The sequence below is a fragment of the Perissodus microlepis genome, chromosome 6 (assembly GCF_051167445.1).
Source record: "Perissodus microlepis isolate ML-2025 ecotype Zambia chromosome 6, ASM5116744v1, whole genome shotgun sequence".
NCBI lineage: Eukaryota > Metazoa > Chordata > Actinopteri > Cichliformes > Cichlidae > Perissodus > Perissodus microlepis.
Window position 1 is genome coordinate 20,791,541 of NC_140466.1, and position 25,284 is coordinate 20,816,824.

The 25,284-nt window shown below is 38.5% G+C and overlaps 1 protein-coding gene across 1 annotated transcript in view; it reads left to right on the top strand.

The window, feature by feature from the left end:
* Positions 1-25,284, top strand: part of ctnna2 (catenin (cadherin-associated protein), alpha 2) — a 332,764-nt gene that overhangs the window by 231,471 nt on the left and 76,009 nt on the right. Inside the window, exon 9 of the mRNA XM_084931407.1 lies at positions 18,100-18,252. Coding sequence (XP_084787533.1) covers positions 18,100-18,252 — 153 coding nt within the window. The remainder of the gene's footprint in view (positions 1-18,099; positions 18,253-25,284) is intronic.

Here is a 25,284-nt window from a genome sequence, read left to right on the forward strand (position 1 = left end):
GCCTGCATTTGTGTTCTGCACGAATGCACTGAAAGTAAGTTATTGCATTTAAATTAAAGGCCTGTTTGCCTCAGTGCACAAGTAAACGGTTTCTTATTACAGTTGGATATATCAATCTTATTTCATCTGTGATCGTTTGACTATCTTTAAAAATCTAAGGTTGGGATAGTTGCACAGGAAGCAAACTGAGGACCCTGGGAGAAAGTAGTCATTTGGCCTCTTGAACAGAGAAGAGTGTGGAGTGCTTTATTCACTTCAGAATATGTGTGAAATGTGCACCTACTCCACAGATGTAAAACACATTTCCACAAAGAACTTAGTTCAAGCACATCAGTTGCCATCCAATAGTTATAGGTAAACTCCCCCCTTTTCCTTTCTGTGTGTTTCACACTGAGCGAGTTGATGGAGACATTGTTTTCTCCGTACCTGTAATCAACGAAGCAAGCAAAACAATTGAAAAGACATTTTTTGCTTGAAATAGGAGGGTGAGTGGACTTTATATAAGGCAGGCATGAAGAAGCGTGTATGTAAAAAATATAAATAAAAACACTCATCAACCCTTTAAACTATAGTATAATTCTGAGTAGTTTTTTTTCTCTCTCTTTATTAACATTCACTTGATAGCCAGACCAAAAAAGCCATTGGAAATGAGCCATGTGTTGTACCTCCTGTCATCTTGTCTGTAATGGATGCATCTGTCAAGTCATCTCTCTGGGCCATTTTTTGACTGATGGCTGATTCCAGGATTCCCTATAGCACAACTGCCTCGCATATTTTGCCTCACAAATTTAGTTTTTTTCAATCCCTCCCCCTCCTCTCTGTCTGCATTGGGTTGTTGAAATCATTTCCATTTTTGCTATTAGATTGTTGATTGGTGCAGCTGTTTTTTAATTGTTTAGGGTTTTCATGTTAAGGAGAAACAGCTGGCACGAATCTTGTCAGCTGTAACTCTTTGTTTAGACTAGCAATTTCCGAATTATTTTTGAATCCCTTTGATCCGTTTTTTTTTTTTTTTTTTTTTCCCCAAAGTGTTTTGAGGTTAAGTATTCAAGTTTCATTAGCTATGGTAGTGAAGATTCCTCTTGGAGGGCTGTAAAACACATATTTTTCGGATTCGTTTATTCAATTGTATATGGTCACCAGCCACTTTATTAGGTTAAACTTGCTGGTATCAGGGTGTATTACCATGTTCAGAGTTGCTTTAATTCTTTGTAGCCTGGATTCAGATGCTCTATTGGATAGAGATCCGTGACTGTGGAGGCCATTTGAGTACAGGGAACTCATTGTCATGTTCAAGAAACTAGTTTGAGATGGTTTGATGTTTGTGACATGACATGTTATCCTAATGGAAGCAACCATCAGTGATGAATGTGGTCAACAGTACTCAGGTACGCTGTAGCATGTAAAAGATGCTAAGTTAGATCATACTGAGATAAGATAATATCCCTGACACTAGAGCAGGGCAATATGACCAAAAATATTTATCACGATATACATTTGAAAACTTGCGATAACGATATAACTGACGATATAATTGACACTAGACAAAATACTTTACAACTCCACAACTTTATTAGTGCAAAAAACCCCATCAATGTATTTTCACTTAAACAAGCAGCTGTTTTTTATGTGCATTAAAGTTATATAAAAATTTAACAGTGCAAATGCAAATTCCTTGCTGACAGTTTAACCAAAAGGCATTTCCAGTGGAAATTGGCCGACATATCCTCAGCATAACCATGTATAATATCCACAAAACTTAAAAAGAGGCTATACACACAATACGGTAATATTATGTTGAAGCACAGTACGTATCACTCCGCGAGGCGCCTGCCTACGATAGCTGTAATGCTCCGACAATCCATCAAGCGGTGCGGTTCGTAGCTTAGCAAAGTCGTACTAAAACATTTGACAGATTTTCGTGTAGCACATAAAATCATTTCGAGGTCAGTAAACACAACCAGAATTCATACATAAGGCACACGGGATTATAAGGGGCACTGTCGATTTTCAGAAAAATCAAAGGATTGATTTTAAGTGTGCCGTATTTTCCAAACAACACGGTAATAACAACAGCCCGCTAGCATGCTCTACCAAAAATAGTTCTTTGTTGTGTATCTGACGGACGAAAGCTAAACCAGTTCCACACCACTGAAGTTGCAGCATTTTTACAAACCAGTTCTGGTTCATCCATTTCATTTAACGATCCGCTTTCGCTCTTCTCATTCTGCGTCGCCGCCATGTGCGTATGTAAACATAGGCACTGCGCATGCGCGTTTTACCCATATTCTATCGCGATATTTCATTTTCCTATCGTTGCCCAAAATTACACCGGTATTACCGTGAACAGTATGATATAGCCCAGCCCTACCTGACACCATCATGCCACCACCAGCAGCCTAAATTGTTCATATAAGACAGGATGGATTCATGATATTTATGCCAAAGTCTGAACCTACAATATGAATGTCACAGCAAAACTTAAGACTCATTGGATAAGGCCGTTTTTTTTGTTTGTTTGTTTTTGGTGGGCCTATGTGAATTGTAGCTTTTGTAGCTGACAGAAGTGGAACCTAGTGTGGTTTTCTGCTACTGTAGGCCATTGAAGTTTAGAAATGCTCTTTTGCATATCTGGTCAGCTCAAAGCATTTTGGCCCAGAGAACTGCTGCTCACCTTTTCAGAACCAAGAGATAACTGTGTGAATAAACCTCTGTAGTTCAGCAGTTTCTGAGATTCTTAGAGAAGCTCATCTGGCCCCATCAACCATGTCATGTTTAAGGTCAATAAAATGACCTTTCTTCTCCATTCTGATGCTGGGTTTGAACTTCAGTAGGTTGTCTTGATCATGTCTACATGCATACATGCAAGAAATGATAAGCAGCTTTACTTAATCAGTCAGTGAATGATTGTACATCAAGTTGTGTTTTTACACATCAACATAATCCTAAATCCATGTTGTATGAATGTCCCTGCTTTGATTACATTTGAGTACAATGCAGAAAATGTCCAAGTACATAAATAGAAAGATAAAAAAAATCTAGACATCAATATCCTGTTTTCTATTTTAAGAACTATAAGATGCTTTTTGGGTGGCCCAAAAATCTATGTGTGAAAAACTTCCACTTTAGGACCTTCAGGGCTATTTTCAGGGCAAAAGGAACCTACCCTGAGAAAGTCTTTGGTAGGGCTAGAGGCTGATTGGTTTTACTTGAAGACAGATAAAAGTGACATATTTAAAACTCCTGCAACTGAGTGCAGGCACAAGAAAGAAAAAAGAATGGGGGAAAAAAAGAAAATATAAAAATATAGGTCAGAAATACATCGAAGAGGCGTTTCGTGTTTCTTCTTTCTTTATTACACCAGTGATGAAGTCCAGAGAGATTTCATGTCAGAGAAAGCGAAAGGCAGTGAAACAGACAGAGAATGTGAGCAGGAGAAGCAAAAAGGGAAAGAAGAGAACCAGTGGCATTAATGAAAACAAAGCAGTGAATGGGAGAAATAAAATATGAGTGTCTGATTGTTTAATATTGACGACGTTCTATAGCACTAAAATTACGTGTCTACACATTTGCACAACCCTGCAGGAAGGTGCCGCATTGCTGGGTTTTTGCAACTGAAGACTAGTCTTCATTCTGTCCACTGTTGCTGCTTTGTGTGCGTGCACACAGACCTGCAGGTACAGAACAAAAAGAGATGGATATAGTCGAGAGACAGAGAGCAGAAAAGAGAGTCGGAGACAGACAAGAAAATAGTCCGTATGTGTTGGAAACACGGCAACAGTAGTTCGAAGGAGCCTTTTAGCAACCTAAAAAGGTTCCTGAGAGCACAACCTCCGGACTGATTGGAAAATGAACCTTTTCTTCTTTTTCCCCCCCACAGTCAAAACACATGTATGCTAGGTTAACTGGAGAATTTAAATTGGCCATATGTGTGGATTAAAGGTAAAATGCAGTAAAATGTCACTTGCGTTGAGTGCTTTGCACAGTTAAGGCTAGAAGAGCCCAATAAAACTGCCAGTCCGTTCTATTTGAATCCTTACTTCTGCTGCATTTTATCTTGTTTTAGAACCCTATAAGTTTGTTTATAGTGGTTACTCCACTAACTCCAATGACTAACGAGTCTTGATCATGCCCCAGTGAAACATGGCTAAAGCAGACCCTGTTTGTAGCAAACCATCACAACTTTGTAATCAGACTGCAGCCTGCCTTTTTTCCTACTTTTCCTTTTCCAAATGTGGCACCACTCTTCTCATTACACTTGCTAATAATGTGCATTTTCAGTGTGTGACATTAATGATTGAAATGCTACTAATCAATGTAGCAAACTAGGTTAGTTAGTCACTGCATATGTTGTAGAATTTTGGATGAGACACACAGTAGATAAGCTTTATGATATTAAGTAAAAACGAAACAGCTCAATAAAGGTTCATAATGGATAATATGTAACCAAAACTATGTATTTAGGGTTGCAGCACAGTTACCATTCACCATGCACCACTTCTGCTTGCCTCCTCTTTGAGTAACTAGAGGTAATTAGGCTGGGCTTAGAAGAACAAAAAGATGCCAATCAGAATTCATCTGCTCCAGTTTTAGGACAGACTAGCGATGTGGCGCTGTAACACACTGTGGAGCACAGGAAAACCTGACTTCACACAGAGCACAAATGCTTAGAGCAAGACAAGCACCATTTTTCATGTTGGATACTTCTGTTAGTACACTTCCTTGTAGTACACTGTCTACATAGTGGCTTTGAGCACCCCTGGTTAAAGTTTTGGTTACTATCAATAAATAAGTGAGTAAAAGATGACCTGATTTCCAAAAGGCATAAAGCAGCCTTCTTATAGCCTTCTCCTGTTTTGCGGTTATCAATTATTTAAATTTTCAGAGTGCTATGCAGCTGCTTAGAGAAGCCCATGGATGCAGATTGCTTAGACAAGGTTTCAGGAGTCTGAGTATTTAAAATGCTTTGAAATTTACATCACTTGGCCTTTTCAAACGATGATTGTGAACTTGCTAATTAAGGTCTGAGACCTTAGTAAAAGTTATCTCAAAGCTCAGATCTCTTGGGGTGCCCCAACTTTTGAGTAGGACTCCTTTCCTTTTATTCATTCTAAAACTGTACAAAGCAAAACCCATTGCTTAAATGTTGAAAAAAATGTTGTATTGTGTTTAACTGTATGCCTTTTGGAGATCAGTTCATACCACCCCACCTCCCTTTCTTTTATTCTGCTCGGCTTAGACCCTGCACCCACCCTGGTTCAGTTCCCCAGCCCCACTCCCCCCTAAACTGCTACTTTGGTGTCTGTTTTTTGTTTGCCCTTAAAAAATAATAATATCCCGGTTTTATTGTTAGAACTGGGATATTTATAGTCTCTCCCACTTTTTCCTTCCTCTAGTCTCTTAAGAACAGATCACACTCAACTTTTTGACCATTGTGAGTACACCATCTGGATACTCATAATGCACTGCGTGTTGTAATAATTGTCAGCGTGAGCGTGCTTATGCACTCATACTTGCAATTGTAAGTAGGATTCGAGACATGGCAAAGTACTGTGTGAGTGTTTTCTGTTATTGCAAGCAAAGTAGGGGAGGACAGTGAGGATAGAAATGAGTAAAACTGGAATAAAGGATCATAGTGCACCTACACAGTGTGTGTGGATAGAAAGAAAGAAGTATGTTGTGCTTAAAATTGGCTTTATAGATTTCAGCTATAGGCTGAAAATGCATTTTACAATGATTCCTCAGCTCTTTGAAATCAGCCTGTAAAAATATAAATGTAAATACCAATATCATTTATTTATATGATAAAAACCTATTTTTTCCTCACAGTCACTTCCTATGCTGATCAACTGCTGACATACATAGATTCAAGGCAAACATTCTTGCGTGCACCAGTCATTATCTGTTGCAAAGAAATGAGTTAACATAACATCATAGCTTTGTGACCCTGAACAGACCAGAGCTTAGAATGAGTCAGTCTCTCTCTGATTTGGTCTTGAGGAACTTTGAACACACTGGCTTCTTTCCTCATCTCTAACACATTCGTTCCTCTATACTAAAGTTTCAGATCACTAGTTTCGCAAATGATAGTAGTAACTACCTTAAATAGTACCTTCCTATATACCTAAATATTGTAATCACTTTAATGAGAATGCTTTTTATATATTATTTTATGAAAATAATATTTAGGCTCTAACATGCTCTATATGAAGAGTCCTGAGGTCCATAAAGATCATCATACCCTAATTGAATTTGACTGATTTCACCACCAAGTTCCTCATCTTGACTCTTTTTGTCATTGCTGACATTTTTAAAAGTGGAAGTTGTGTTATCAATCCGGCCAGATGGGCAGCTTTGGAAAATGTGAAGGACAGGATACATTTTTGACTTTAAACTATATTTTCATAGATTCCTCAAGCTTATTTTTACTATACCAAAGTAATAAAGTAATAGATAAACAATTAAATGACAGAAAGGTTCCAGGTTTTGTACATTTTTGTTGTTGTTGTTGTTGTTGTTTTTTAAATAGATCCTTACTGGAAAAAATGGGACATCTTCTGTGACTTAACAAAAACTTTCAGTATTATAATTACAGGACAGTCTGGACAATGAGCTACCAGAACCTTTTCTATAATTTGTATAATAAAATTTAATTCCAAAGAGTTGTGCTCACAGATTTCTTTCATTTACTACAGTAGCTTTTCTTTATCATATAGAAAAACTGAGACACTCCTTTTTCTTATTCTACGATATCTCAGGGAATAAATGAGCAGTTAAACTTCTTGACACGGACAGAAAGGAGAATTTCACTGGTCTGGCCCACTTAAGATCAAAATGGGCCTGAATGTAAAATGAGTTTGACATTCCTGCTCCAGTGTCTCAAAACAGCAATCGTTCATCTTTTTTTAAAAGAAATGAATAAAGTTGCAAAACCCCAAATACAGGCAGTAAGGTTTGTGTGTGAGTGAGGTTTGTGTTTACATGGTCACAAGACATGTTCAGTGTGTTCTAAGCTGGAAGAAATGGGATACTGGGATGCACCACAGTTCAGGTCATTTTCGCTGAGTTTCCTCTCTGAGTCCTCAGGACATTACAACAGAACTCACTCCAGCGGTGACACGTTTACGGTGCACAACCTGATAAATACTGAATAAAACTGACGAGCAAGCTCATGGTCTTGCTCCCCACCTGACACTTTGCCCTTGGGGTTTAGAAAATGTGGACTCTTAAACTGCTGACAACTGCTTGGTCATAGCTGGAGTCCAGTCTTTCAGCACCTGCCTCAATCCTTGAGATTCACAGGGAGCAGAGTGCAAATGGTCATTAATCTAACAATAATAGCTGTATTGGAAGCTGTCTGGACATGCCCAGGAAGATGACTTTGAACACGATCAAATTTTAATCAGTTAATATTTTTTATAATTTATTGGTAAGAAAAAAAAGCATTTGAGCGTACATCTTGAAGAACGTAGGAGCTTTGTTCATACACAACAGAAATAGCAAAAACAATATTAGATAACAAATAATTACTGGCATTACCAGAAACCAGAAACTTCCTCACTCAGCATTAATCATGAAGCATCTCCACAAGTATGTTTCATCTTCTGCAAACACAATAAGACAATCAGTACCACTCAGTGAACTGCGTGTTTAGACTATACATCCACTAATGCAGACCTTCCCAAAGTGTGGGGCCCGCCCCCTAGGGGGGGCGCAGAGCCATTGCAGGGGGGGCGCGGTATGAAAATGGGAAAAAAAATGCTTGGACACTGCTAGCACGGGGCGCCCACACAAACGCAAAGCAGGAGATGAGATGAGATAGCCTTTATTTGTCAGTTGCAGGTCTTTTGCCCACAACCGAGATAACAGACCTTGCCGACCATACATACAATACACAAACATCACATTGGGGAGACAGGTCAGGCTAGGTAGCGAGGAAAAAAACATCGAAATGTGTAACACAAAAGGATAATACAGGAATGCACAGATATCAACACACCATAGCACAATAAACACAGACAAGCAACATGGGAAAGTGTTCCAGTGTGTACATCTGATCTGGGACCGCTGCAATCTTCGACTGCGCCTCCAGCTGACCCGATGTCCACATCAGAGGGGAGGTAAGCGTTGGAGGTGGCGTTGGATCCGGGGTAGGGAGGGTGATGCGTCAGTGAGTGCTTATCAGTATCAGTATATGTATGTGTGTGCGTGTCCATAGTTCAGCTGAGACAGTGTCCTTCATCCTGCCAGGCTAAGTAAACAGTCTTCCAGCCAACCCAGGTGGCCTTGCATGGAATGGGAAGGAACAGACTCAACACAGTCGTTATCAGGGAGTTTTTGTTCGGCTCCAGCCTTGAGCCCACAGCTGGCGCCGAAGGGGTAGCCGGATTATGATGGTAATTTTTCTTTTGCAACAACTCATGAGAATTTCAAAGCTGTTCTTTAACACTCCGACACTGGTCTCTCAAGCTCAAGATGAAGCATAGCTGAATATGTTTCCAAACCAACTTCATTCTAAGCCAAAGACTAGAAAATATGGTGAAGCATATCTGCCCTTTGGTTTCACCTGCACAAGTGCCAAGGTAGGTCTCCCCTGCAGAATTGGTTTTCCCTTTATCGGGAGCACAAGCTGGGCTGTTCAAATCACGGACAAACATAGTCGCGAAAACTTTTCTTGTAAAACAAAAGGGGGCCTAGCAAAAAAAAGCTTGGGAAGCACTGCACTAATGTTACTGAAACATGTAACATGTACACACAGCGACAATGACATTGGAACAGTTCCACTGAATCTAATCAAATTTATTTTCTGTCACTCTGGGCTCAACTGTCGTCATGCTGCATGCTGATCATCGCGTCTGGTCGCACAGTAGATGTTACAGGCAGATAGAAGACATTTGTTTTAAATAAAAGCAGGAATAGTCTCAAAGAATCTAATATATATAGAGAGAAAGAGTGAATCATGTGACAAAGAAAGAACACCCTCTGTCAATTCTAAATTGTAATGCGTGAAGACATAATGAATCATGTGGCACTTAGCAGGTCTTAAACTTAGGTAAAGATGGCCTCAAATTAACAACAACACATGTCATACTAGACATGTCATTATTTTTTTTTAGCAAAACTTAGGCCAAAATGCAGAAACACTGTGTGAAAAATTAAGCACACCCTTACTTCTTCCATAGGAATTAAGAAGGTAAGTAGCAGCCAGGAGCTACTAATAAAATTTATTTGATTAATGAATCATCAGCAAGTGTGACCGCCTCTATAAAAGCAGACGTTTTGGAAGTTTGCAGCCCTGGAGCATCGAGGTGTGTGTTAACACCGTGCCAAGGAGGAAAGACATCATCAGTGATTGTAGGAGAAGCAATTGTTGCTGCCCATCAATTTGGGAAAGATTGTCAGGCCATTTCCAAACAATTTGAAGTCCGCCATTCTATAGTGAGCACGATTATTAACAACTAGACACCATAGACCACTTTCAGTCTACCCAGGAGTGGACATCCTGGCAAATTTACTCCAAGGTCAGACTGTGCAATCCTCAAACACACAAAAACATGCTAAACTCAGGAGCTTTTTTTAGACTCTGCTGTCCTTAGTGTGTTAAATGCTTATGTTCATGACAGTACAATTTAAAAAAAAAAGAAGAAAGATTTAACTTTTAACTAGACTTCTTTTGGATAGATGGGAGCAAAAATGTTTAGTAATGGTGGATGAAAAACAAACACAGCATATCATCACAAGTGCCTCATACCAACTGTCAGTCATGATGGTGGAGAGGTGACGAATTAGGCTTGGTGATCATGAACTTCACTGTCTGACGTCATTAGCCATGTCTGGGCCCAAACTTCGCTGCAGGTTCCTGAGAGTTGAAAAACTGTCTAAATTCTTTCATCTGTAATAAAATCTGTAATAAAATGATCATTGTGGCTGCTCTACCAGGTGTAGCAATTAAGTTTAACATCCAGGCATCCATGAAAATGGAATTTATGACATTTAACAGAGTTAGAAGTTAGCAGGGAGTTAGCTCGCTAGCTTCCATCTATATATAATATACCATGTTCTGACTGAGGGATTTATGAAACAAATTAAAACATACAGCTCTGCTATCACTTCCGACATAAATGAAGACAGGAAAGTAAACAGCAGTGATGTTTGTAGGGTTACTGAAGTTGAGCTAGCTGGTATATAATGATGTGCTACGTGATCGCTAGCGACACAGCTATGTTAGCATAATATAAACAGTAAAGCTGGAGGATAAACGCTAATGTGAGGGTTCCCAATGGTTAGGGGCAAATGCAATTGCATGGCAGGATGCTGTAAACGGACCAAACGTCAGTCAGGAGAACTACCGAGATAATCTATCCACAGTATGAGGTTAGTCATTAATATACTGCTGCATGGGCTGGCCTGTAGATACATCGTAAGGGTTAAAAACTGAGCTTTAAAATGATTAGCGATAATAAAAACCGAGAGAAGCAGACAGTGATCACTGACTGTTTTTAGGGGCTTGTTGAGATTAAACAGAACAAGATACAAAGCATTAAAACATAAACATATTAAAAACACAACAGCCTTATAAATGCAGACTACTTTGGGCCCGGACGCAGGATTCATCACGTCATCACTTAAAGACCGGATACCAATGAATTCTAGAGTCAAATGTGAGGCTATTGGTTAGACAGCTAAAAAAGTTATCCAAAATTGTGACATGAAACAGGATAATGATCCCAAACACAGCAGCAAATCTATAACAAGATGGCTGGAAAAAAAGAACTGAGGTGTTGAAGTGACGCAGTCCAGACTTCAATCCCACTGAAATGAAGCGGCAGGACCTTAAGAGAGCTGTGCATAAATGAATGCCCATAAATGTCAATGACCTGAAGTAGTGTTGTAAAGAAGGCTGATCCACAATTCACAAGTCATATCGAAAACAATTATTTAATTGCTGCCAAAGGAGGTTCTAGAGCAGCGGTCCCCAACCTTTTTTGCGCCACGGACCGGTTTATGCCTGACAATATTTTCACGGACCGGCTTTTAAGGAGTCGCAGATAAATACAACAAAATAAAACTAGTACCGGTACAGAAAAAAAAAGATTTATTCATAACACACGTGAAAAGACCCAGGAAAACCGAGTTAACGATAAAAACGATAACAAAATAACGCTAAAAACCAATAAAAACCCCTGAAAACCATACATTTCACACCCGAGCCTCAACTCTCGCGGCCCGGTACCAAACGACTCACGGACCGGTACCGGTCCGAGGCCCGGGGGTTGGGGACTGCTGTTCTAGAGGATAATGAATCATAGAGTGTACTTAGATTTTTCAAATACTGCTTCTGCATTTTGGCATTTGTGTTTGTTAAATATATAATAGTCTTAATATGTCCTGTGTCATTGTTCATCTCAAATTGCATTTACCTAATCATGAGACCTGCTAAGTACCTCATGTTTCTGCTTTTTGTTTTTGTTGTTTTTTTTTTTTTAATGTCCAGATATATAAAACCTTAGTTTACTTATTTACCTTTTTACTGTGTATATTATTATTTACACCATGCATATGCAGACTTGCAGTCCTAGCTGCAGGTTAAATGTAACTTTTTTTTGTCGCTAAAATGAAGTTTGTTTATATAGAAGTCTGCGGGAAAACAGCTTGCTTCTTGATCCATGATCTCAATAAACAGTGGTCATAAACGTAGGCTAAAGGCATGTTAAATACAAGATGTTCACCTTTTAAATGATGGTCCCCATTAGAATCAAAAAAGAGGAAAAAGCATGGTACTTTCAAACGGACCTATCTAGTGTATGGTTGTGCAATCTCCCTCGATTTCTTGGCCAGATTTTTCCTTTGCTCTTCAAAACACTACTATGGTAATAGTTCATGTTTAACATCAAGACTTTGACCAGTAATCTCAGTGTATTAAGCCCATCTCTTATACACAGTATATGGATTTAGTAGAAATTCTAGATTTAAAAAGCCGCTGTTTTGAACTTGGAGCCAGTGCACTTCCCTCCAGCACCATCCAGCAGAAAGACAAACTTAGCAGTTAGCTAGCTGTTAAACATTTAGCACCCAGAAATACGTCTTAATATTATTAAAGAAAAGGTTTGGAGCTTAAAAGAAAGCATGTAATGGGGTTGTTCCTCCAGTTAACCAGAAGCTTCCGTCCACATAAATGCCAGTTTTCTTCCTATTTAACTGTTTACAAGAAAGTGCTTCATAACAATTTATTACCTCAGTAGTGTTCAGGAATTGTCAGACCCCCAGAGTTATTAAAAAACATGCTGCTTATTTCTGGCGATCAGCAGCGACTATACTGAGAGTAAATGCTGAGCACACAATGGGCTTGGAAATTTGGGAAGCGCTACAATGACAAATCAGTGTTTATTCTGAGTTTCCTTGTTTTCAACACTGGATTCCCTGGACGAGTGTTTTATTTTGAAAGATATACTAAGACTCTGGGATTAGGTATCATATGTGTTTGTCTACAGGCTATTGATGCCCTCTCAGTCACTCTCTCACAGTTTCATCTCCGCACTCTCCTCTCACTCATCATCTTTGAATGCTGCCTGATAGATATCATATATGAGGGCTATTACTTAATTTTTGATTTGCTTGGGCTGTTTTCCCTCAGCCATTACTCTAGCCGCTTAAGCTGTGATTGCTCTTGACATTTTAATAAGAAACTTTCCTGTGCTGACCCTAAGGTACCCACCACTATGTGTTCCGAATCACAAGTGAAATGTAACAGAAACTAAAGCGCAAAAGTAAACATTCAAAAATCCACCACGGTGTTCTCTTCCAGATTCAAATCCACGATTTCCACTGTAAACAAGTCAAGTTACTAGAGTCTCTCATGCATGTGTGTGCAATCCTTTGTTTTCCAGTGATACACCGATGATAGTGAATGTTTGCAAAAATTTCTCTCAGGATCTGTTTTTTTTTGTGACAGAACAGATGCCTAATCCCACAAACTGCAGATTCCTCATAACAGAGCAGATGCAACAAATGATTGCTCATCTTATTTTTGAGGATCACCCTCTTATCATTGAACAAAGTTATGACAAGATTTGTTAATCAGATCATTTGAATGTTTGTTCTTTTTTTATTCTTTATGTTAACCACTTCAGTCCAGTTGGGGTTTGAATGTATCTTTGGATTAAACGACTGTGCTGAATAAGTAGCATGGTGCAGGAATAATGTAACATAATTTCTCAAATAATTAAAAACCACTGACAGTTGAAGTGAATACCATTGATCATCCTGATGTTATAGGTCCACAAAAGTTGTAATCACATTTTATTACAGCTAGAAGATTTTTTCATTAATGACATTGATGATTTTTCAAATGCCTCTTCAATTCTGCTTGACAACCAATGTAACAGTGACTTGGGTCATCTATCTACATTGGTTGGTGTGCTGGTTTTCAAAAAACATGCTTTGCATACATATGACCATTAAAAAACGCTGTGGATGAAAAATGGCACCAGGACCTCCTAAGGGTCATCACCCGGCTGGGCTGACAGCCAACATGGACACCTAAGTTTGTGAATGCGATAACTCAAGAACGACGTAACGTAGCAGCTTCAAATTGATACCATAGGTATATCTACTAGGAGGCTGAGAGGTATCACTGGAGGCCTCCAGTATTTTTATATCTGGTTATGCTGAGTTATTAGTTTACTTTACTGTTCCTGAACCCTTCAACATGTGGAGTTTGTTTGATCATGAAAAAGATGGCCCTACATTAAATCTGATGCTGCACGATTACTAGCTAGTTCCCCAACAGTTAATGTTCGTTTGCATGCTCATTTAAAAGCCAGTATTACATTTAGCTATTAGTATGATAGTTTATAAAAGCATATAAAAACCTTAGTAAACTAGTTAGAAAGATAAAACTAAGAGAAACAGAGCTGCTACAGTTGTTTGCATGCTTGTTGGAGTAAACATACAATCACAATTGCAAATGCCATTTGATCAGCCTCCACTTGTCTTGGTAGGCTCATCACAAGATTTTGGTATTTGAGTGCAAGAATGTTCTCCTGTTGAGGATCAGAAGTATTTGTGAGGTCAGATACTGTGGCAGTAAAGCCAGAATCACCATTGATTTTCTAATTCATCCCAGAGCTGTGCAGTCAGGCTGTATCTCTTTGTGTGCTGTCTGCTTTTTCACTCATTTTCAGTCAGTGCAGTACCATTTTCAAGGGAATGTTTGTCTTGTTGTTGTTGTTTGTTTTTTTTTGGTTTTTTGGTTTTGTTTTTTTCCTTAAGCCACTTAACACTGATCTATGGATCATTCAAGCATATAAATGGCACCTAACACAATGGATGAACCAGTGTTGTATCATAACACACAACTTAGCAAAGAAACTATTTTAAATTGTTTTTTTAGGCACTTTGTTTATATGAGCTGATGCAAAAACACATAACAAGTTCTGCTTTTTTTTAAATGAATGTATGATGAATATAACACAGTTTGACAGGCATAAAATAGTGTTTCTCCCAAAGATCTATTACCAGAAACCAAACCTCACAATTATATCACGATATTTAAAGGAACTCTTCAGGAACTGTACAGTCATACTGTCACATGATAAAATAGGTTGTTGTAACTTTTGTCAAGCTTTTTAAACAGCTGCTTAAAGCACTCCTTTTCCACCATGTAACCATCCACTGCTTGCTCTTGCTGTCCTCACAAATGCTCACAAAAACCTGATATTTTTTGTTTTAAATTTACATATATTTCCTTGTTTTAGCAATTAATAGGATACATGAATGTTTTTCTACTGCCTGTAGGTGGCAGTACTGCATTTAGAAGTGGTTAACCTATCTCCATTAAACAAACAAAAAACCTGTTAACAGCTGCCAGCATGTCTGAACAGTGACATTTGATTTTTATTACACAAACAAAAGAAGAAACTTAAAGACTAAAAGGTTACAACAACTGTTAAGTGGTTCTGAAAAATTCAATGAAATCTCTGCCAGAAATAGCTAGCATGTAATTTGGGAGTGCAGCGCGATGGACAGCCTTTAAAAAGAAAAAAAAGGCTGAACAGCCTGATGATTGGAACATCCCACCACACAGGTTAGTTTTATAAGAAATGGACTATTAGCATTAAAAATGAGCCCAAATCATTAGAAAAAATGATTTAACTTTTCCGTATACTTCTTTGTCTTTGACATGACAGCAGTCTCACAACTTTTTCATTTTTCTGATCAGTCTACATTCTTACAGCCAGCAGCACAGCGCTCTATAAAAATAAATAAATAAATAAATGCATAGCTATGAATGGTACTCAGAATTTAATACTCATCTCACTTCTCAGGAAATACAAATACTTTCATAGCTAGAACTGCACTGCTTGATAGGTGAGACAAATGGCTCCCCCACTAACTTGTAATGGGCAGAGCCTTTTTTTTAGCTTTTGAAATTCTAGATCTATTTTCTTTAAGTGTAAGTGAAATACAGACAGGCTGTTAGAGGAGAGACAGTGGGGGTGGAGTATGGAGGGAGGTGAGATCTGAAAAATTGAAAATGGATTTCAGAGGGAGTGGTGTGTGGGCATCAGAATGCTGATGGTGCAGGAGAGCGTGCAACTTGGGAAATCTCTAGTCTGTATCGTTTCTCCACTTAAACATTAGGATCAGTTTCACTGTTAGGCTTTCATGAGTGTCCTAATGCCTCACGCACTTTTAGGTTCATGCATGTCATGCATGTGTATTTATACACATTTAACTAATGATTGATCATCATCATCAACAACAAACTACTCATAACAACTGCGAAGACATTTTACTATGCAGTTGCATTTCAGTAAATGACATCATCTCTAAGATTATTGTTATAACCTTCACATTTAAAATGAAAAGGGTCTGTTTTTTTTAATTTCTTTGTTTTGTTTTAATATAGAATTCAAATTAAACTGTGTTTGGCAAACAAAAAAGAATACCATAAGGAGGTTTCTGTTAACAATAATGCTCAACAGAAATCATTTCACTGAGCAATACCAAGATAATTGAACACAGAGAGAATTATTTTACTTTGCTGGCTTTAATGCACAAGTGACATTCATCAGAACTGAAATGATTGAAAGCACATAATTGATGTGAAATGCTTTTCTTTTTCTTTATACTGTTTTGCACTTACAACTCATTTTAATCTTAAGAATTTATAACACAGTCTAAGTCTTATCTGTCTCAAGAAGATACAAAATAGATCCAATCACTTTTTTGTTTTTTGGGTTTTTTGTAAGCATATTTGCCTCTGTAAGGCATCTTTCCCAATGGCTTATGGTGTTACATTGTGCTGTTATCTGCTCTGGAGTCTGTTCTAATTGTTCATAATTTTGTTTAGCTAATCTAAATGACATAAATATGATGGAGATACAACACATATGAAAACATACATGTTATATGAACATGCTGCATATGAAAACATATATGTTATATGAACATGCTGCATTCAAAACCTGGATGATCAGTATGGACTTATAGCACAGTGGTTGTAAGGTCATTATTTTCCCACATGCAAAATGCAGGTCACCTTTTATATCCTGAAGTAAGAAGTAAGATAAGACCTCCAGACAACTCTGATCTTTGCATGTATCCACCACGACTTTCCCCTGTGCTGTAACATCACTAGAACAGTGTGAAGATGGTTCTGGCAGTGCAAGATTTGTATCTGGACTGTTTCCTCACCTTTGCACGAGGTGACAGGATAGCAAGGTTACAGAATAGCACTGATGCCGGTCTCATCTCTGCAGGAAGAATAAGATGCAATATTCCCCATTCAGAAATGGCAAAGTTTATCAGCCTTTGAGAAAAGCATCATGTTATGGTATTGTGTTGCATCTCAGATGCATTGCTTCACATCAGTGAGCTGCAAGTATATAGTTCTGGAGCAAAAAACAGTGAGAGCACTCCTTTATCCAGAAACCTTTACATGCTTACAGTGAGTGTGGGCTTCAGGGCAGTTACAGACCTGTCCTCACCACTAAACTGTCCAAATCTAGTGTGTTCCTGAAGGTAGTGGTGATGGATTATCTGCCCTCCAGAATTCTCAATTATTCTCCTCCCCTCTGTGGACTGGCAATTAAGTTTGTTATTGCCGCAGGTGATTTAAGTGCGACTGACAGACTAACATATGATTTTTTTTTTGTAGGCTAAATGATTTTTTCTTGTCACTCGGTGCTGTTAGTCTTCTCTTCCCTTCTGTGTAGTAGTCAACATTTGTTATTTAGGAATATAAAAATGACCTAAAAACCAGTTTCATCTTAAAGTTGTTATAATACAATCAGAAATACGAAACAGTACATTACTATTTTAATTTATATAAACTTTAACTATGTTTGATACCATTTTTAATTTCTCATGCCACTGTTTTCTCCTCTTCTGTCCTTCTAATTCGTTTTTTGTGAAAAAACATCACAACTGTGGTAATTCAACCCACTGGAGTTTTAAAGTTGCATTACATATAAGCAGTATTTATTAAAGGTAGATGATTAGAGCATTAGTGTAGTAATTAATTAGTAACAGAGGCTTTGCAAATGAAAGGAGCCTGAAAACAAATATTTGCATGTGCGGGAATCTACTTTCTTTTCCTCTGACGTCGTTCTTGTCTGTCTTTGCTTTGGCCTCATGTGGATATCTCCCTCTTTGTGTAAGATAAAGGACCTGTCTATAGTGGTTTCTATACTGTTTCCTCTGGCATCTCATCAGATATCACAGTGAGCAGGATCAGGATCCATTTACTGTCTTATAAAACAACCGGTCCCTTGCCAGTTTGGTACAAAATGATTCCATAAACAAAGTCACAATGTCTGCCCCAGTAAAAGGCCTTATGGGAGCAATGACACCTTATGAGCAATTTACGCTCCTGGCCTGGAGTTTTTTTGGTTTTTTTTTTAGCTCCGTCTTTTTCACTCTTCTTCTTGTTTTCTCCTCCCTCTGTCCTTTCATCTAATTATGTTACTACATTATATTCATTACAATTCTAAGTGATATGTAATCATTGCCAAATGTAATAGAGTGAAGTCATCTGTAATATTATTAATAATATGACCTCTTTTCTGTCTCTGTCTCTCTCCCTCTGCAATCTAGTTGAGGAAGGCAGTGATGGACCACATCTCAGACTCTTTCCTAGAAACCAACGTCCCTCTGCTGGTGCTTATTGAAGCAGCTAAGAGTGGAAACGAGAAGGAGGTCAAGGAGTATGCCCAGGTGTTCCGTGAGCACGCCAACAAGCTGGTGGAGGTCAGTCATGAATTAAACACGGGGGCACAATCACACATGTACACATGCTCACCGATTCTCTTACTTTATATTAAATGACGCGTAGCAAGAAAAAAATATATAAAGTTTATAACTTTACATTTTACATTTAAATGAAAGAGTGAGCAGGCAAACTGCAACTGAACATGTAATAATTAAAAAAATGTAGAGGTGGGTTTTTTTTTACCTTTTCATTTCCCTATAAATAAACTGCTGGACTGAAAAGAATATTCTGTGTATTAAATGCACTAACAGAAGCAAGTGTGCATGTTCATGTGCACTTGACAATTAGTCATTGTCTCTTTGGCTTTGTTGGCCGAGTAGTCTTAGCTGCATGGAGACGGTATGAAGAGGTTTGACTCTTGCTTAAAGAAGTATTAGGTTAAAAAAATCCTTTTTACTGCCTGACTGCATCCTAATTTGAGGCGTTCAATTATGCTAAGTCATAGACAGTGAATGGCATGCTGACCAAAGGTCTTCACAGTGGCCTGTCTGAACTGCTACCAAAATTTTAAGGCTGCATTGAGGAAGTTATAGTCCATCTCTCTTTCTCTTCTACTGACTAAGTCTCCAAGGCCAATCAAAACCTCAAAAACCAGATTACTGTGAACTGCTTCTAACCTTTTGGGGAATAACTCCAAGTAGTTTAGTCATATGCATCTGATTCCTTTTACTGCTAAACAGCCATTTGCCTCCCTTCATCTCTACATAGAAAGCATAGTGGAAACGACACACTCACACACATTCTAAACCCAATACACTGTCGCCATGCATGTAGCCTAATAAAATATGCGTGAGGTCGAAGCTATATGCCAATAGCACATATGGTACAAGAGCCATTATGGCAGCGATAAAGACAGTGTTACTGACAAACATTTAAGGATAACATCATGTCAGACATGCTTCTGTGTAGTTTCTGTAACGTAATAAAGCCAAGCTGCATCCTGTGCCTTATCCATGTGAATGAATGGAAAAGACTTATTAAGCCTTCATGCTGTCCTTTGAGGGTGCCTAAAGTTCCTGGTTTAAAAAAAACCCAACCTGTGACCTGGGAACTCAGTATGGGGTATGTTTTTTGGTGTAATTTTGGTTGTCTCACCATACGGAGGTTATTTGTGAGGGTCTTGAGGGGGTAAAAGTGTACCAGTAGATAGGAATCTGGTATTGGGGGTTTCTTGGGCAGGCGTTGTTGAATGACGAGGTGCCCTATAGGGATCTATTCCAGTCCATTTTAAACGGACTGTCCAAATACTAGGCAGCACGGTGGCATGGTGGTTAGCACTGTTGCCGCACAGCAAGAAGGTCCTGAGTTCATTCCACCATCAGGCCGGGGTCTTTCTGTGTGGAGTTTGCATGTTCTCCCCGTGTTTGCGTGGGTTCCCTCCGGGTACTCCGGCTTCCTCCCACCGTCCAAAGACATGCAATTAGTGGGGTTAGGTTAATTGATTGATCCAAATTGCCCATAGGTGTGAATGTGGGAGTGAATGTGAGCGCGAATGGTTGTCTGTCTCTGTGTGTTAGCCCTGCGACAGACTGGCGACCTGTCCAGGGTGTACCCTGCCTCTCGCCCTATGACAGCTGGGATATGCTCCAGTGCCCCCCGCGACCCTGAAAAGGACAAGCGGAAGCGAATGGATGGAAGGATGGATGTCCAAATCCTAATTCATCAGTAATTTCCCAGGATCACTGTAAAGATGAATGGAATATCACAAAATATCCATGAGAAATAGTGAGAAAGCTTAAAAATGTGGAAGAATATGTGTTGTGTTTCACTTGAAGTTGGTTTTAGGACATTCCATATTGCTTTTATGAGGTTTTCGTTTATTGCCCATCCACTCAACGGCAGGAAGATAGCGGATGGAGTCCTGTGATAAATGTCTGTGCCCTTTGATGGGAGTTGCCTTTTGTTCTCATGGTCCATTCAGGGGAGCCTTTAGAGCCTTTATGTGGGCCTCTCGTAAAATACTGTCACTTAAAACAGCACTCTAGCTTTCGTTGACTTCAGCTGAGCGAGTGAGTGATTTGTGTGCCCTTTTGGTTTCCCCCAGCTGTTTGTTGATGAGAGGAGTCCTGACTGATGCTACACTCAAAATCTGTGCTTTGCATACAGCAATCTTAAAGCTTTCTGTAGCCCTGGGACATTTCAGGCAGATGAATTGAGTTCTCCTTATAAAGGAAAAAGGAAGAAACGTTGCCTTGTGTTTATATGCAGTTGTTTGTATGCATTGAGTTGGCTGTAAACCCCAGTCAGACCTGAGGGTAGTTTATCAGCTGTACATTGGTTTGTTGCAAGTTGTTTTTGGCTTGTTGCAAGTGGTTGTTAGCAGGTACAAAACCCAGATCAGCTGTGTGTGCAAATTATCTTATCGAGCAAAATGAAAAATATTTATGACAAAGTTGTTTCTAGCTGCGAACACATAATGTCCACATTGTAATGGTCTTGGACGTTAAAATTGTATTACAGTATCCTGAGCTAGTTCTACACAAACTTTTTTTTGGTATAAAGATGATATTTTCCAATGAAGACTGATTGAGAAAAGATATTTTCATGCCCCAGAGCTCTGTAGGGTTAAATTGGTTCATCAAATGCAACCTGCAGCGCAGCACAAGCATCTAAATTTCCGTTCATGAGATAATGAGGTGCTATGTCAATAAAGTTCTCTTACAGTGCTCAAGCCATGATTGTATGCCTACATTTATGGTTTCTTTTGAGTGATTGGAATTAGTTATTATTGTGGCAGAACACTGACTCGGCTGTCACGCAGTTAAGTTTTTTAAGCAAACTTATTAAAGGAGCTTATAGAATAGTGATCAGCTCATTTGAGCATTTTTCCTTCATCAGATTTAATACTAAGGAAGCATTAAATTTGATGTTTGAATGATAAATTGATTTGATTCTTAGATAAGTGTCAGTGCTGCAGTTAGAGAAACATTATTTTAAGTATTCCAATTAAAACTTCAAAACATAATGTGCAACACATATTAGCAGCTTTGTAAGCGCATGTTTCATCTGAGAAAAGTGAACCACTATGTAGCTCATATGGAAAAGTAATGTACTCACGTGTATCTCACTGACCATTCAAAGTTGTTTAGATGACAAATCACATTTAATCATGCATGTGCATTCATCCAGCTTTGTATTCTATACGTTTTAAGCACTTTATCTACATCAATCCAAGCCCAATTTTTTTCAAATCACTATTTTACTTAACATGCATGTGTTTGGTATGTGTTAAGAACCCAGAAACCTTGCTGTAAGGCAGCAATTTTAAACCAATACACCAACCTGAAAAGTATTTCCTGTTTTATCGTTCTTTTCTCTTTGTTCTTCCTTTTTCTCTTCACTTCGTCCTCACCCTAACTAGTGTATAGGCAGATGACCACCTTTCTGCAGCCTGACTCTGCGAGAGGTTTCTCCTTGTTAAAAGTCGACATTTTCTTTCTCCACATTGTGACCAATTGCTTTTTTTCCTTTGTTTTCTTCTCCTTAGTTTTGTCAGGTCTTTACTTTGTAGCATAAAGTACCCTATAAGTACTGTTAAAGACTGTTTGTTGCAAAGAAAAGGTAATATCATATCACAAATCCCAATACATACCTAATTAAAAAGTGCCATATGGATATTACAAGTTTAGAGTGTGCAATGAGCAGCTCTGCGCTTTTGTCAGGGTAAGCATGTAAATTACTTGTCCATACTAGCTAATACACTCACGGCTGTCCTATATAGCCGGCAATATCATTGTCTTTCCTGTCATCATCATTATTCGTGCTATCGTAGACATAGTCATCATAGCCACCATTGCAATCCTCTAATATATTATGGTAATTAACATTCTGATGAATGTCACTGCAGTCATCTCCCTGATGTCAGGGAGGAGCTGTCTTAAGCCATTAGAACAGAGTTTGGACACGATCAGAATCAAAGTAAAGTCAAATCAAAGTGCCTCTTTTCATGTCTGCTTGGTTTCCATTTAATTCTGCCCCATTTGGCTCCACAGTATACAATGTGTGTCTTTTCTTTCACCATTGTTCTTTTCTCACTTCGGTGATGAGCAAAGTTTACCCTGAGGACTCCCTTAATCACATCATATTCATTACACCAGCTTGACCACTAACAGGAAGTAAATAAACTTTAAGCTGAGGATGTGATTGCCTTAAAGAACTGTAATGACAATGGACCTGCCATAGCCAGGCAAAGATTGTCTGTAACTTCCAGAATTGATACTCTCAGTTGTATCAATTTGGTCACGTTTCCTTTTCCTGTTTTTTGTATGGGATACATGCACAGAGAAATACAGCGATAGCTCCTTTTCAAGTCAGAGAAATAAATTTCTGGGTACCTGTGTATCACTATTCTATTAGCACAGATTGTGCTAATTAATTCCCATGACTATCCTTAATGAGGACCTAATACTCACCCATCATCAGTCCAAACAGAAGCATCAGAGGTAACAGAATAATGAACTTTGACTCCACTTACACAGAAGCTTCTAAGATAAAAGAAATGAAATGTGCAAAAGAAAAAAATATTGTACTATAATATGTCCACTCACAGCATTTCATGCATACATGCATTACATAAACATTCAGTATATCCTTATATATATTTAAGGCATAACTTTTACATAACCTGTTGTTGAATCACAAATTTACTGTAGTGCAACTATAATCTAGATATTTTTCCAAGTTGCTTGTTCAGTTCTGGCTGTTATAATTGGAGCTATTTAAATGTTTAGATAGCAATAAACTATTTAAACATGGGGGGGTGGTTAAATATAAATTCATGAAAAAAAAAAGCCTTTCAGTATGAACGATAGATCTCTTTTGATCGTTACTTCTAACCGCTCTTTCCTGACTAACTGTATTTGTCTTGCTGTAATTATTTGTTTTCTACTTTCTACTAAGTACATATGTCCAGTTTCATTTGGACCTTTTCTATTACATCTGCAGACCGAGCTCACCACTGCCCACATGGATGTGCTCTTGTTAATTTAAACACAAGATGAATATCCAATCTTTTAAAGTTACCGTAGTTCCTTTTTATTACCACTGCAGTGAGAATCTATACGTGCCAGCAATTCTTGGACATCTAAAGGACGATACGCTCCATCACTATTCTAATGTCAGAATCAGATTTTCCTCTGACCTTGACTCCATCTTGGAGCAGTTCTGTTCAGCAGCTGTGGCATTATGAAGGACACTTCTACATATGCTTTATTTCTGAAATACCTCTGCAATGCTTTCAGAACCATGCTTGGTAAACACACAAATCCACATGATGTCTGATGCGTGATTAGGTTGCTTGGCTACTATCAACCTCTTTGCGAGCTTTATAGATTTTTGTCTTTTTAAATGTTGTTTGATGAGATTTAAAAAGTCTATTTATTTGTCACAGATTGTGCAACAGCTTAATCCCTTGTGTTAAATATGCAATAATTACTCACAGCAAATGTAATATTTCCTGTTTAGGAATTTGGTGTGTTGTTGTCTGCGAGCTGTGGAGTTTTCTCCATACGTGGCTGCAACTTTTGCTGGTCAGTTAATCTTCATCAGTTCATTAGCTTTTCTTACTTTTGATTCACAGCAGCAACCTTACTTTGGACATGGAGTGAATAAAGGGGATAGTCATACCCTCTGTGATTACGCATAATCAATACAAAATTGAATGTAACAAATACTGAACTGGCCTTCGGGGCTCAACGACATGAGACAGACTGCAGCACTAAACATTCTTCTGAGGTCCCCGCATTAAGCACTTTACTGGACGGTTAACTGGGAAGTAGATGGATCACTGTTGGAACAAGTCTATTTGTGATGACCTGAACCTGTAGGCCAACATTAATCCTCTCTTTGCATTCAAAGTTTTTAGCCCCCAAAGAAATCGTCCTCTGAAAGATTGGGAGTGCATTAAAAGGTACATCACATGCTACCTAATCCACCTCATGTTTTTCCCTTTTGGAGTTATTTTGATAGCAGGTGTGTTGATAGCAAGAAAATTCCATAAACAAATGCAGATACACAAACACAGTCACGCTTGAAGTGTGACTGTGTTGAATGATTTCTTTTATCATTTGGATTCTTCCAATAAATCATGTGATTGGATGCAAATTCATACTGCTGCTTTTAAAATCCACACTTTAATTGTGCTTGTGTTCATTTTGAATTCTTTACCATATTCTATATGTGATACACAAATACATCCGCTATAAACTTGATCAACAACAGCAGCCTTTACATGAGTGAAAGTACATGCAGCCATTTGAAATTAAGCACTTTTTATGTGAAGCTAGTTTTTCCACTGGGTGGAGTTTCTCTGATCTAAAGACGCCGTCTTTTTTGTGGTCACCTTTGACTGCAAGTTTAAATCCGCTTAAAGTTTGAAAGGGAAGTTCTTCTCCTCAGTTTTACTTTTCACGAAATGGCCTTGAGATGAGATGGGAGTTAAGGTTAAAGTTTAGCACAAGGGAAGTAGAGGAAGTACTTTCATTTTTTCAGCAAAGCAGGTAAAACTGTTGAGCGCACATTGAGTGCATGCTGAACATCCCTGGAACTGTGGGTGTATTTTTTATAGTCAAAACTATTGTACTTTTGTATTTCCCTGTGGTACTGTAGCAAACTATAGTCGTGATACAAAGCTAGCTGGCACAAGATCACTGCCCAGCACCTATAAGAGTCTTTGAGGTGGGTGTTTTGTTTTTTGTGTGGTGCTTATTCCTTAGGCCTCTTGGTGCTTTTCTACCCATCAAAGATATCTAATAGGCAGCCAAGGTTTTTTCACATTGCAGGGCATGTCAGACCTGAAAGTGTACCGTCAGTTTAGTCCATTAGAATTCAAAGACAGAACTGAGGAGAGGTATACCTCTGAGGGAAGTACAAAGGGGATTTTGAAAGAGTGTGGTTTGAAAGAGAAAAAAAACCCAGTTGGCTGCATCATTAGGAAGTAATACTAACTATAATAGACCCAGTAGTGATTGAAATAAACTAGACAAGAGTTTCCCTGGTAATAAAAATGAGTC